Source organism: Scyliorhinus torazame, chromosome 27 (genome assembly GCF_047496885.1).
Source record: "Scyliorhinus torazame isolate Kashiwa2021f chromosome 27, sScyTor2.1, whole genome shotgun sequence".
Classification (NCBI taxonomy): domain Eukaryota; kingdom Metazoa; phylum Chordata; class Chondrichthyes; order Carcharhiniformes; family Scyliorhinidae; genus Scyliorhinus; species Scyliorhinus torazame.
In genome coordinates, this window is record NC_092733.1 from 22,286,745 (window position 1) to 22,298,822 (window position 12,078).

Consider the following 12,078-nt stretch of genomic DNA (forward strand, 5'->3'; position numbering starts at 1 on the left):
TCTCCTCGTCGCTGGAGATAACAGTCTAATCAGATAGCACCAGATTTTTTAAAAATGGCACTTAAGGATGATTAAGGATGTATTGGGACTAGTTTTTAAAGGGGATACAGCCTGATTAGTGTGCCAAAGTTGCACCAGCCAAGGTTCAGTGGGTGGATCCCGCCCCTCAGAATGGTGGAGGTTCAAGATCCAGTCTCAAGACTGGGGCACGTGGTTCGGGCCAAACTCGATACGTGAAGGAGTGCTCGCCTGTTGGGGGGGCTGTCTTTCAGCTGAGATGTAAAACAAAGCCCCCCACCCCCCCTTCAAGTGGAAATTAGAAGATCCCACGGCATTTCCCCCCGCCCCCCACAAAAAGAAACATGTGGGCCGACATTCTCTGACCCCCCGCTGGATCGGAGAGTCGCCGGGGGCTGGCGTGAATCCCGCCCCCGCCGGTTGCCGAAGTCTCCGGCACCGGATATTCGGCGGGGGCGGGAATCGCGCCGTGCCGGTTGGCGGGCCCCGCCCGCTCGATTCTCCGGCCCGGATGGGCCAAAGTCCCGCCGATAAATTGCCTGTCCCGCCGGCGTAAATTAAATCACCTACCTTACCGGCGGGACAAGGCGGCGCGGGCGGGCTCCGGGGTCCTGGGGGGGGGTGCGGGGCGATCTGACCCCGGGGGGTGCCCCCACGGTGGCCTGGCCCGCGATCGGGGCCCACCGATACGCGGGCGGGCCTGTGCCGTGGGGGCACTCTTTCCCTTCCGCCTCCGCCACGGTCTCCACCATGGCGGAGGTGGAAGAGACTCCCTCCACTGCGCATGCGTGGGAATGCCGTCAGCGGCCGCTGACGCTCCCGCGCATGCACCGCCCCGAGATGTCATTTCCGCGCCAGCTGGCAGGGCAACAAAGTCCGTTTCCTCCAGCTGGCGGGGCGGAAATTCCTCCGGCGTCGGCCTAGCCCCTCAATGTTGGGGCTCGGCCCCCAAAGATGCGGAGCATTCCGCACCTTTGGGGCGGCGCGATGCCCGTCTGATTGGCGCCGTTTTGGGCGCCAGTCGGCGGACATCGCGCCGTTTCCGGAGAATTTCGCCCGTGAGGTTTGTCCTGGCGTCCCTGAATCAACATCACCCAAAACAACATGCACTGCTGTTGGGGAGAGCTTGCAGCGTTTTTCTTTCAAGTTAAAATTGTGCAGTTACACATATTCAAAAAGACAAAAAAAAAAGTCAATTTAGAAAAGAACATTCTTTTACCTTGGTAATATCGACAGGCAGGCCCCCCTTGGCAGCCTCGATCATGGGGTCCAACCCTTTAGCCTGCCGGAGATACAATTTTGCCCCCTCAATATCGTTCTTCTGTTTTGTCCGGAGTGCTGCCTGCATGAATTGCTTCTTCCTGTTCTGCAAGAAATCCAACTGCACCTGAGCTGCAAGGGTGGAAGACGGATGAAAAAAGTCTTTAGCCCAGCCATGTACCACAACGTGTCTACCAGAATGCTTGAGCCGATCAAATGGCTGCACGTAAAAGCCGTGCGCTGTGCTGAGCCATACAAACTAGAAGCTGCAGCATGCGACCTTCAGTCTGTGTTTGGTAGCATTTGGGGTTGGGAGGGGGTCAGGCAGAGAGGGGAAAAGATTAGAATTTTTTGAACATAGAACATACAGTGCACAAGAAGGCCATTCGGCCCATCGAGACTGCACCGACCTACTTAAGCCCTATCCCCATAACCCAATAACCCCATCTAACCTTTTTTGGTCACTAAGGGCAATTTATCATGGCCAATCCACCTAACGAGCACGTCTTTGGACTGTGGGAGGAAACCGGAGCACCCGGAGGAAACCCACGCAGACACGGGGAGAACGTGCAGACTCCGCACAGACAGTGACCCAGCAGGGAATTGAGGCTGGGATTCTGGCGCTGTGAAGCCACAGTGCTAATCACTGTGCTACCATGCTGCCCTCACATGTGCTACCGTGATGCCCATTTTTGAACATGATCTTAGTTGGGCGGCACGGTTGCACAGTGGTTGGCACTGTTGCTTCACAGCACCACGGTCTCAGGTTCGATTCCCGGCTTAGATCACGGTCTGTGCGGAATCTGCACGTTCTCCTCGTGTCTGCGTGGGTTTCCTCCGGGAAAATATTAAGTCCACAATAAAGAATGACCACTCGGATAACTCACCAAGTCTCTCGAGTTAACACCCGCAAGATTAAAAACAGGGATTGATTCTCTCCCCCCTCATGCGTTACCTTTGTTTGTCAGCTGTTTTTGAGTTGGATTCCCAGTGCCAGCTGGGGCCGCCGCTGGTGCTCCTGATGCCGATGTCCTGGGTCGTGCTTGCGGTGCAGGTCTCGCAGTAGGCATCCGGTCTGCTAGCTTAAAGTATTGGGGGGCGGGGGTTGGAGAAAGTAATCTTATAAATCACGTGTAATTCTCGCACTTTTACACAGACAAAAAAAAGGTAAGTCAAGGTTTCATGTTTTTTAAAATAAATTTAGAGTACCCAATTCATTTTTCCCAATGAAGGGGCAATTTAACGTGGCCAATCCACCTAGCCTGCACATCTTTGGGTTGTGGGGGAGAAACCCACGCAAACACGGGGAGAATGTGCAAACTCCACACGGACAGTGACCCAGAGCCGGGATCGAACCTGGGACCTCAGTGCCGTGAGGCAGCAGTGCTAACCACTGCGCCACCGTGCTGCCCAAGGCTCAATGTTTAAATAAATGCAGAAGGATTCAGTCTCTCTTTGGGCAGAAAGACTCGGGTTCTATATTTTTGAGGAGCGTCTTTGTAAAAAATTATAATAAAGGAGCAAATTTCAAACGAAGCTGAACGGACAAAAAGTGAATAAAATCTGCCTGCCCTTTCTGTTTGGGGCATCATTGCAAATTAACATCTAGCTGGCCAGAGGAAGCTGGATCACATTTTGTTTTGCTGTCTGCTGGAGGCTCCATCACATTTGTTAAGAAGTAGAGAGCGAGGAAGAGCAGACACTAGAATTTGCTGCCCTCTCATGTCTGCAATTACTTTACAGCCCTCGCTAAGATGCCCATTGATCTTTGTTGGCTCTCTTCACCTCCACACGCCCAAGAGGTGTGAGAGTTGCCAGACTAATGCTCCACTTCATCCTTTCCTCGGGAGGAGGAGGAGGAGGAACTATGGCGAAGGAGCACATTTTGTTGCGTCAGATAGTGCTTTCTTAGTTGTGCCCTGAAGTCAACATTGGAACGAGTGCACACCACCTGCTTTGGCATTAAGCATCTGGAAGTAAAACTTCGGGCTCTTTTGGAAAGGGAAGGAATGCATAACCGAGGTCACCCACGCTTTATGACGACATTAGTCATGAGACATTATTATTCATTCTAAATCGTAGGGAATAGACAGCTCACTAGCTGTGGCGATATAACAGAGGGGATAAAAAATGGATTTCAACACGAGCGCAGAACGTTTAACGCTTCCAAAAGTGACACTCAAAGTGGGAACTTTCTCTTAAAACCACCATTTACGCAAGCTCACCTCATTCTCCTCGTCATCACCTACATTCACCTCCTGATTGGCTAGCTTCATGGCACTCTCCAGCACTCCCACAAAGCTTTGATCCTGTGCACCAACCTCTGCTCCCTGAAGTGGTGGGAAACCTGAGAGAGGGAGGGAGTGGCGGAATAAAGAGGGAAAAAATAAATAAAATTGGTTAAATCAGTGCAGGGTTTAATCACCTTTCCTGCCACCATCTCAGCTATAGGGGAAGATGTGAGCTATCGGGATGGAGTAGCGAGTGTCAGTCCTTGCCCGTGCCACAGAGCACGGATTGTTTTAGGAGTTAAGAATGAAATGAACACCGATATTCATGGAATTATGTGGAGTTTACAGCACAGGAAGAGGCCAAACCATGCCAGTGTTGATCATAGAATACCTGCAGTTCAGAAGGAGGCCATTCGGCCCATCGAGTCTGCACCGACCCTCGGAAAGAGCACCCTACCCAGGCCCACACCCCCGCAACCCCACCCAAACTGCCAGGATGTGCTTCCTCCCTCCCACCCCTCGAGGGCCGAAGGGCCTGTACTGCGCTGTAATGTTCTATGTTCCATCTAACACCATCAGCATGTAACCTTCAATTCCTTTCTCCCCCATTGTACTTTCCTGCCTTCCCATCAATGGCATCCATGTTATTCGCCTCAGCTATTTCTTGATGAGGCACGTTGCACATTGTAACGGTGGTGTACTGTCTGGGTAAAGGAATTTGTCCTGATTTCCCCATTAGGTTTTATTAGTGACCAATTTGTATTTACGGCCCAAGTTTTGGTATCCTCTAAAAATGGAAACATTTTCTCCATGTCTGTCCATGACAGAAGATCAGTATTCCGAAGACCAATGGGATGCGATCACACTGTTGCTCTAGTTTCCAAATAACAAGGCCTCAAAGACAGGAATCTTTCATTGCAGCTGATCAGATGGAAAAGTAGATTTCTATTTTGCCCTCACACTATCCCAGTGAAATAACTTTTCTGGGAGTTACTCGAGTGGTCGCCGCATTATAGGAAAGATGTGGAAGCATTGGAAAGGGTGCAGAGGAGATTTACCAGGATGTTGCCTGGTATGGAGGGAAGATCTTATGAGGAAAGGCTGAGGGACTTGAGGCTGTTTTCGTTAGAGAGAAGAAGGTTAAGAGGTGACTTAATTGAGGCATACAAGATGATCAGAGGATTAGATAGGGTGGACAGTGAGAGCCTTTTTCCTCGGATGGTGATGTCTAGCACGAGGGGATATAGCTTTAAATTGAGGGGAGATAGATATAGGACAGATGTTAGAGGTAGGTTCTTTACTCAGAGAGTAGTAAGGGCGTGGAATGCCCTGCCTGCAACAGTAGTGGACTCGCCAACACTAAGGGCATTCAAATGGTCATTGGATAGACATATGGACGGTAAGGGAATAGTGTAGATGGGCTTTAGAGTGTTTCACAGGTCGGCGCAACATCGAGGGCCGAAGGGCCTGTACTGCGCTGTCATGTTCGATGTTCTATGCAGTGACTGGAGAGAAACTGGATACAGCAGAAATAAAATATTATTTTTAAAGAGTGGTCACCCAGTGACACCATGTGGGCAGAATAGGTCCCTGCACCTCAATAAGGTGCCAACAACCGGGAACAGCTGAAAAGAGACATCCCAAAGATGCAAAGGTGCACCTTCCCCACCCAACTTAACCTCATTCTGGTCACAAAGCAGGAGCGTGACGTCACCTCTTCCCTGATTCAACCAAAACAGGCAATATTTTGATGGTACTTAAATTACAAGGAGTTCAGGCACAGAACTCATTACACCCAATGAAAGATTGAATAAAATGGAAGTTGCACTTAAAGAAGCAACTGGAATCTGAAACAAGAACAGAGCTTGCTGGAAAACCTCAGCTGGTCTGGCAGCAGCTGTAGGGAGAGAGAAACAGGCTTAACACGTTTCGAGTCCTTTGGCTCTTCATCGGAACTAGAGAGAGAGAGAGAAATGTGTCAGATATTATACTGTAGGGGCGGCACGGCGGCGCAGTGGTTAGCACTGCTGCCTCACGGCGCCGAGGACCCGGGTTCGATCATGGTCCTGAATCACTGTCTGTGGGGAGTTTGCACATTCTCCCCGTGTCTGCGTGAGTCTCATCCCCACAACCCAAAGATGTGCAGGGTAGGCGGATTGGCCATGCTAAATTGCCCTTAATTGGAAAAAATGAATTGGATACTCTAAATTTATAAAAAATATACTACACTGTAATTGTCAGAGAATGCAACAAGATGTAGCAACTTTAAGAACAAAAGACAGATGGCCTGGTGTGGTAGGCAGAGGGACTACAGTTGTTGTGGAAGATATACCTACTCAGTATATTAATTGTGACTGCAAACTGCTTTTCATTTCCTGCTAATGCTCAGCACTCATTACTGCTAGAGAAAGGATAATGCGTCTTCAAAAGATTTTTTTTAAAAAACAAATAGGACCTGCCCTCGCAGGTCACTGCTCACTGTTGTGTTATGCTTCTTCGGATAACACAGGCTGCTACTTGATGCAGCCTTAACTAAAGGATGCTCCAGACTCTGAAATGAGTTCAACGTGTTTATTGAACTATTAACACAGTTCTCAAATGAGTTCGACTCTCTGCTAATCTAACTGTAGTAACTCAGTCTAACTGTACCAGCTTGCTCTAAGCCACGTGCTGGGGTGTGATGCTGCTGCTCAACCTTGTCTAACTCTCTAGATGTCTGTCTGCGGAAAGAGGCGGGGTGTGAGTGCCTCATCCCTTTTATAGTGTTTATGTCATGCCCCCTTGTGGTGATGCCAACTCAGTGTCCTGACTGCCCATTGGTTGTGTCCTATTCTGAGTGTTTCATAGAATTTACAGTGCAGAAGGAGGCCATTCTGCCCATCGAGTCTGCACCGGCTCTTGGAAAGAGCACCCTACCCAAAGTCAACACCTCCACCCCATCCCCACAACCCAGTAACCCCACCCAACACTAAGGGCAATTTTGGACACTAAGGGCAATTTATCATGGCCAATCCACCTAACCTGCACATCTTTGGACTGTGGGAGGAAACCGGAGCACCCGGAGGAAACCCACGCACACACGGGGAGGACGTGCAGACTCCGCACAGACAGTGACCCAAGCCGGAATCGAACCTGGGACCCTGGAGCTGTGAAGCAATTGTGCTATCCGGTTCATTGGCTGCATGTTTGCTTATCATGACACTCACAGTAGTTATCAATCAGCGCTACCAGTGATCTCATGATGAGCTTTCCAAGCAGTACTGTACGATTGAGATCAATTAAAATCTCTTCCTTACCTGGTGGCACTGGGAGTTCACCAAGATTCACGCTCCTTCCTGCTCGATGGGCTCGAATGGCATCCTGGTATTGCTGAAAGGGTTAATGAAAACAGTGGTCACGGCTCGAGAGCAGGGATCTGCCACGCTGAGCTTCTGCTCCTTCCGATGCCACCAGTGACGGGTAAATTTGCACCATCCATCCATCTCTCCGGTGTTTCCCTCCTCCTCCAACTGGTGCCAAGACAAGAAAGTCACACATTCCCTCGTGGGAGAAGGTGAAGAGGGAGAGACGCTGGGTGGAGCCTGAACTCTCACATCCGCAAAATCGGCTTAGAGAGTAAAAGCGACAAAAAAAAAAAAACTTTTAAACTGACATTTTGCAACTTTTAGCAAACGGGAGAAAAATACTCGAGGCGCAGAAAAGGTGTGCGCTCAGTAAAGTCAGAGCAGGGGGGGCTAGACAACGCACAAGGCAAACAGTGGGATGGAGCAAGGCAGGCAGGGTAGATCCCCACTCTGTGGGAGTGGGAAATGGGGATGGCGAGCCAGCAGTCTGTTTTGCATCTCTTCTGATTTTATTTCTACTTCAATTTAATAAAAGATGACATCCAGATGGCAAAGAGGCATCCAGAGTGGAAATGTTCGCTCCCTTCTCTCTCTCTCTCTCTCTCTCCACAGATGCCACCAGACCTGCTGAGATTGTCCAGTATCTTCTGTTTTTGTTTCAATTTAATAACTATTGGGAGAGATGTAAAACTGGCTGCGACCTCACTCTGACCCATTTTATAGTCACATAAAATCAAGTGGCTCAGGGGACTTCAATAGTGGCACAACACAGGGAGCCATTTGCATGTTAAATAAGGACGATATTTTATATTTGAACAAGTTCTGGAAGCTGGTTTACTTTGACTATGCGTTCATGCATCCTCGCCTTCCGGCCATTCCCTGCGTTCTTGGCCTGCAGAGCCGCTGACTTGTACTTGTCCATTCGCTGCTGAAGGGCTTCCATGACATCTTTAGGTGGAGGTGGAACGCCTGCAGATAAAGAAGAAAACAAAAAAACCCTGATCGCTCAAAGGGTTCAGTTTCCCATTTGCAACTCTGCAATTCAGCCACATTTACAAAAGCTTTGGGGCGAGCCTCAGGCTCCCCTTGATCAACATGGCTGGTGTGATAAGTGCTCCAATACAGTGCATTGAAACAGCAGAACGTCCATTGCCTTGATCGTGCTGTGGTTGTTCTTGTCAGGGTAAAGCCAGCGTACATTATCATAATCATAGATTATCATAGAATTTACAGTGCAGTAGGAGGCCATTCGGCCCATCGAGTCTGCACCGGCTCTTGGAAAGAGCACCCTACCCAAGGTCCACACCTCCACCCTATCCCCATAACCCAGTAACCCCACCCTACACTAAGGGCAATTTTGGACACTATGGGCAATTTAGCATGGCCAATCCACCTAACCCGCACATCTTTGGACTGTGGGAGGAAACCGGAGCACCCGGAGGAAACCCACGCACACACGGGGAGGATGTGCAGACTCCGCACAGACAGTGACCCAAGCCGGAATCGAACCTGGGACCCTGGAGCTGTGAAGCATTTGTGCTATCCACAATGCTACCGTGCTGCCCCTTAATGAATGGCGCTGCAGGCTCGAAGGGCCGAATGGCCTCCTCCTGCTCCTATTTCCTACGTAATCTGTGGTAATTCTTCTCGGTCACATTGTGAACTGCACTATGACCTCTCTTTCTGCAACATTCAGGACATGGGTAGTATCGGGGCTGGCTCAGTCAATCAGATGCCCTGGAAACAGGCCCAGAGGAAGGCCACTAAAATTGATGCAAAAGCCCTTCGCTCTCACAATAGGCTGAGAATGCCCAGTGTTTCCTTCTACCCAAACTAAACGTTGGGATAATGGCCATTTATAATACGGAGGAGAGGCTGTGTTAATCTAGCCTATATTCTCTGGAATGGCCGAGTAAATTGGGTCTCTATTCTCTTGAAGAATGAGAGGTGGTCTCATTGAAACATGTAAGAATCGGAAGGGACTTGACATGGTTGACACGGAGGTTGTTCCCTGACCGGGGAATCCAGAACATGGGGCACAATCTCAGGAGAGGGGATGAGATCACAGAAATTTAATCAAAGGTGTTGTGAATCTTTGAATTCCCTATTCCAAAGGATCGTGGATGCACAATTGTTGACTATTTTAAGGCGGAGATAGACTTTTGGTCTCTCAGATATCAAGGGTTGTGGCAGGGAGGGGTCGAAGCATAAGATCAGCAATGACCCCAAGGTGGCGGTCTTCGGGGTAAGAGATGGAGAAAATTAAATTTGCCATCCGTGGATCGGAAGATTTCCACAGGACACGGAAGCCGTTCACCAACTTGCTTCAAGACTCAATAAAAATATATATATTTTTTTTTTAAATCAGCACTGATTATATTGAATGGGGGAACAGGCTCGAAGGGCCGAATGGTCTACTATTTCTTCTGCTCTTATTAATAAAGGGTCTAGATCTTGTCTGTGTGGATAGGCGATTTGAACTGAGTGGAACAGGAAGAACCAGGGGACATCCACACAAAAGTAACTCAAGCATACAATGAGAGGTTAGTGATTGTGAAAATAAAACCTGGCGTCTGCTGACTGTCTGAGAATTGGTGTGGAATTTCTCGCCCAAAACCTATTCTCGGAGGTGACATGGCTGCTGAGGAATGAGACATTAATGCTCATGATGTCAAAGTGCAATATGATTGAATGGGGCAGACGTGAGATCACTAGGCCATTTCCTGTCTGTCATTTATGTATACATGTATATTTGGCACAAACATGTAGTCCAGTACGGAATCAAGCTGTACTGAGCGAGAGGGTCCGTGATTCTATTTGCAACATGTGTTAGTTAATCTCAGGTAGAGCTACTGAGCTGGAGGGGTTAAATAACAAAACTCAGCCAGCATTCCTGATTGTTATATACGGACTCCCCACTTGGCAGGACAGGATTCGCTGGACTGTCGCGCTGTCCATGAGTCATTTCTGCGACGTGAAGAATAGTCACTTTGCCGAGGTAACCAAACACAAGGAACCTCGTTCCCTGCGAGACAGCTCTTCAGCGAAAGCACAGAAGAAAATAGCCAGAGTTACCCCAAACTGGCACAGAGGACAGAGCATTGACCCTTCGGATACAAGACCCACCTGATGAAGTCAGCGGCTGTGCAGGAGAGGCGGCTGGGACTGAGGGAACAGCCGAGTGAGAAGGAGGGATTGACGGTTGGCCCTTTGGTAAAAGATCTGAGGAGAGAGGGAAAAAAAAGACCCAACTAAGCAATGGGAGTAACCAAGTGGAGTTCTTGACTCGGTTTTCTCAATTCAGAATCCCCGATCGAATAGTCTGCAAGAACTGGTTCCCACAAAATATCGCAAAGATTAAGGACCACGTGGATATATTAATGACACAAACGCACAACTGATCTAGTGCATACCAAAAGGGGGTGGCAGGCCACTGAAGTCCACGCTCTCTCCTCTATCCAGTGCCTCAAGAACAGGGTCAAATTTCTGGTTTGAAGAGAAAGGAAAGCTGTTATAAAGATACAAGATTAATCTGCATTTTCTGCACAGCCTCCAGTTGAATGGAAGGCAAAACAGGAGCCTTGCTGGAGTGCTGGACCATTACCTCCATCCCCACACCCTCCAAATGATGTTTGAAAGGACATTCAATCTTGAGCCCGCTCCATCATTCTGCTGGACCAGTTGCTGGGTAAATCTCTCCATGACAAAAGAACAAAGAAAAGTACAGCACAGGAACAGACCCTTCGGCCCTCCAAGCCCGTGCCGACCATGCTGCCCGTCTAACCTTAAACCGTCTTCACTTCCGGGGTCCGTATTCCTCCATTCCCATCCTATTCAGGTATTTGTCAAGAAGCCCCTTATACGACACTATCGCCCCTGCTTCCACCACCCCCTCAGGCAGCAAGTTCCAGGCACCCACTACCCACTGTGTAAAAAAAACATCCCTCGCACATCTCCTCTAAACTTTGCCCCTCGCACCTTGAACCTATGTCCCCTAGTAATTGACTCTTCCACCCTGGGAAAAAGCTTCTGAATATCTACTGTCCATGCCCCCCACAACTTTGTAGACTCCTATTAGGTCGCCCCTCAACCTCCGTCACTCCAGTGAGAACAAAGCGAGTTTATCCTATCTCTCCTCTTAGCTAATGCCCGCCATACCAATTCCTTCACCGGTGATCCAGTGGACTCTCTTGAGCGAGGCTGCCTACTTAATCTTAAATTTGGTGCTTTGGATCAACATTGAAGGAAACAGATTTAGACTCACCAAATAGACTTCAGCAAGACCTTTACCATCAGCAGCCATCAAACTAGTCTACGCTGTTGAACCTATTCCATCATCAGCACACTGTACCAGCGTTTTATTGACATGAGCTCTCAACTCATTAAAAATCTGGATGTCCACAAATTGAGGAAGGGATATTAAACATCTAAAACATGCCCGAGCCAAAGCTTTGATCTGGGCGCTATCAGATATCCCCACCACCCACATAATCCATATTCTGGCCAAGCTGCCGCTGTCTGCTCAGAACCCGAGGGTTGCTACAGTTTGGCGTTGTCTCACCTTGCTTATTCGATAGTATTTTGATGCAAGTTCAGTGTCCCCACTGCGTTTGGCTTGCAGTGCTGCCAACTTGTATTCTCTTTGCCTGCTCAGTGCGGCTCCCTTCATGCTCGACTGGAATGATACTAAACAAAATATATCATAGAAAAGGCCACAGATGAGCAGAATTGTAGTGCCTCATACTCATTAAAAAAAATATCCGGGCAGCACGGTGGCGCAGTGGGTTAACCCTGCTGCCTCACGGCGCCAAGGTCCCAGGTTCGATCCCGGCTCTGGGTCACTGTCTGTGTGGAGTTTGCACATTCTCCCTGCGTTTGCGTGGGTTTCGCCCCCACAACCCAAAGATAAACAGAGTAGGTGGATTGGCCACGCTAAATTGCCCCTTAATTGGAAAAACGAATTGCGTACTCTAAATTAAAAAATATATATATCCTACCATATATATATGGCACCAAAGAGCCAGGTGAAGATAGCCAGTTCTCAGTTAATCACGCAAGAACTGGGTGGAGTGGAGGGGGTGGAATGAAGTACACAAAGATTTTCCCCTGCTCATGGTGTTCACATTCATACATACCATAATCCATCTTCAGTTGAGACTTTTCTTTAAACTTTTTTAGCTTGAAGAGACTTTCCCCCCAGCAGTCTGACCCAAGAACTGTCTGAC

At 48.8% G+C, this 12,078-nt stretch overlaps 1 protein-coding gene across 1 annotated transcript in view; it reads right to left on the reverse strand.

The window, feature by feature from the left end:
• The window catches only part of cc2d1a (coiled-coil and C2 domain containing 1A), a 104,287-nt gene that overhangs the window by 50,353 nt on the left and 41,856 nt on the right, over positions 1–12,078 (reverse strand). Inside the window, exons 7-14 of the mRNA XM_072491120.1 lie at positions 11,415–11,539; positions 10,267–10,339; positions 9,980–10,075; positions 7,692–7,822; positions 6,806–6,878; positions 3,504–3,625; positions 2,234–2,360; positions 1,238–1,410 (exon numbers count right to left, since the gene is read on the reverse strand). Of these exons, the coding sequence (XP_072347221.1) occupies positions 1,238–1,410; positions 2,234–2,360; positions 3,504–3,625; positions 6,806–6,878; positions 7,692–7,822; positions 9,980–10,075; positions 10,267–10,339; positions 11,415–11,539 (920 nt within the window). The remainder of the gene's footprint in view (positions 1–1,237; positions 1,411–2,233; positions 2,361–3,503; positions 3,626–6,805; positions 6,879–7,691; positions 7,823–9,979; positions 10,076–10,266; positions 10,340–11,414; positions 11,540–12,078) is intronic.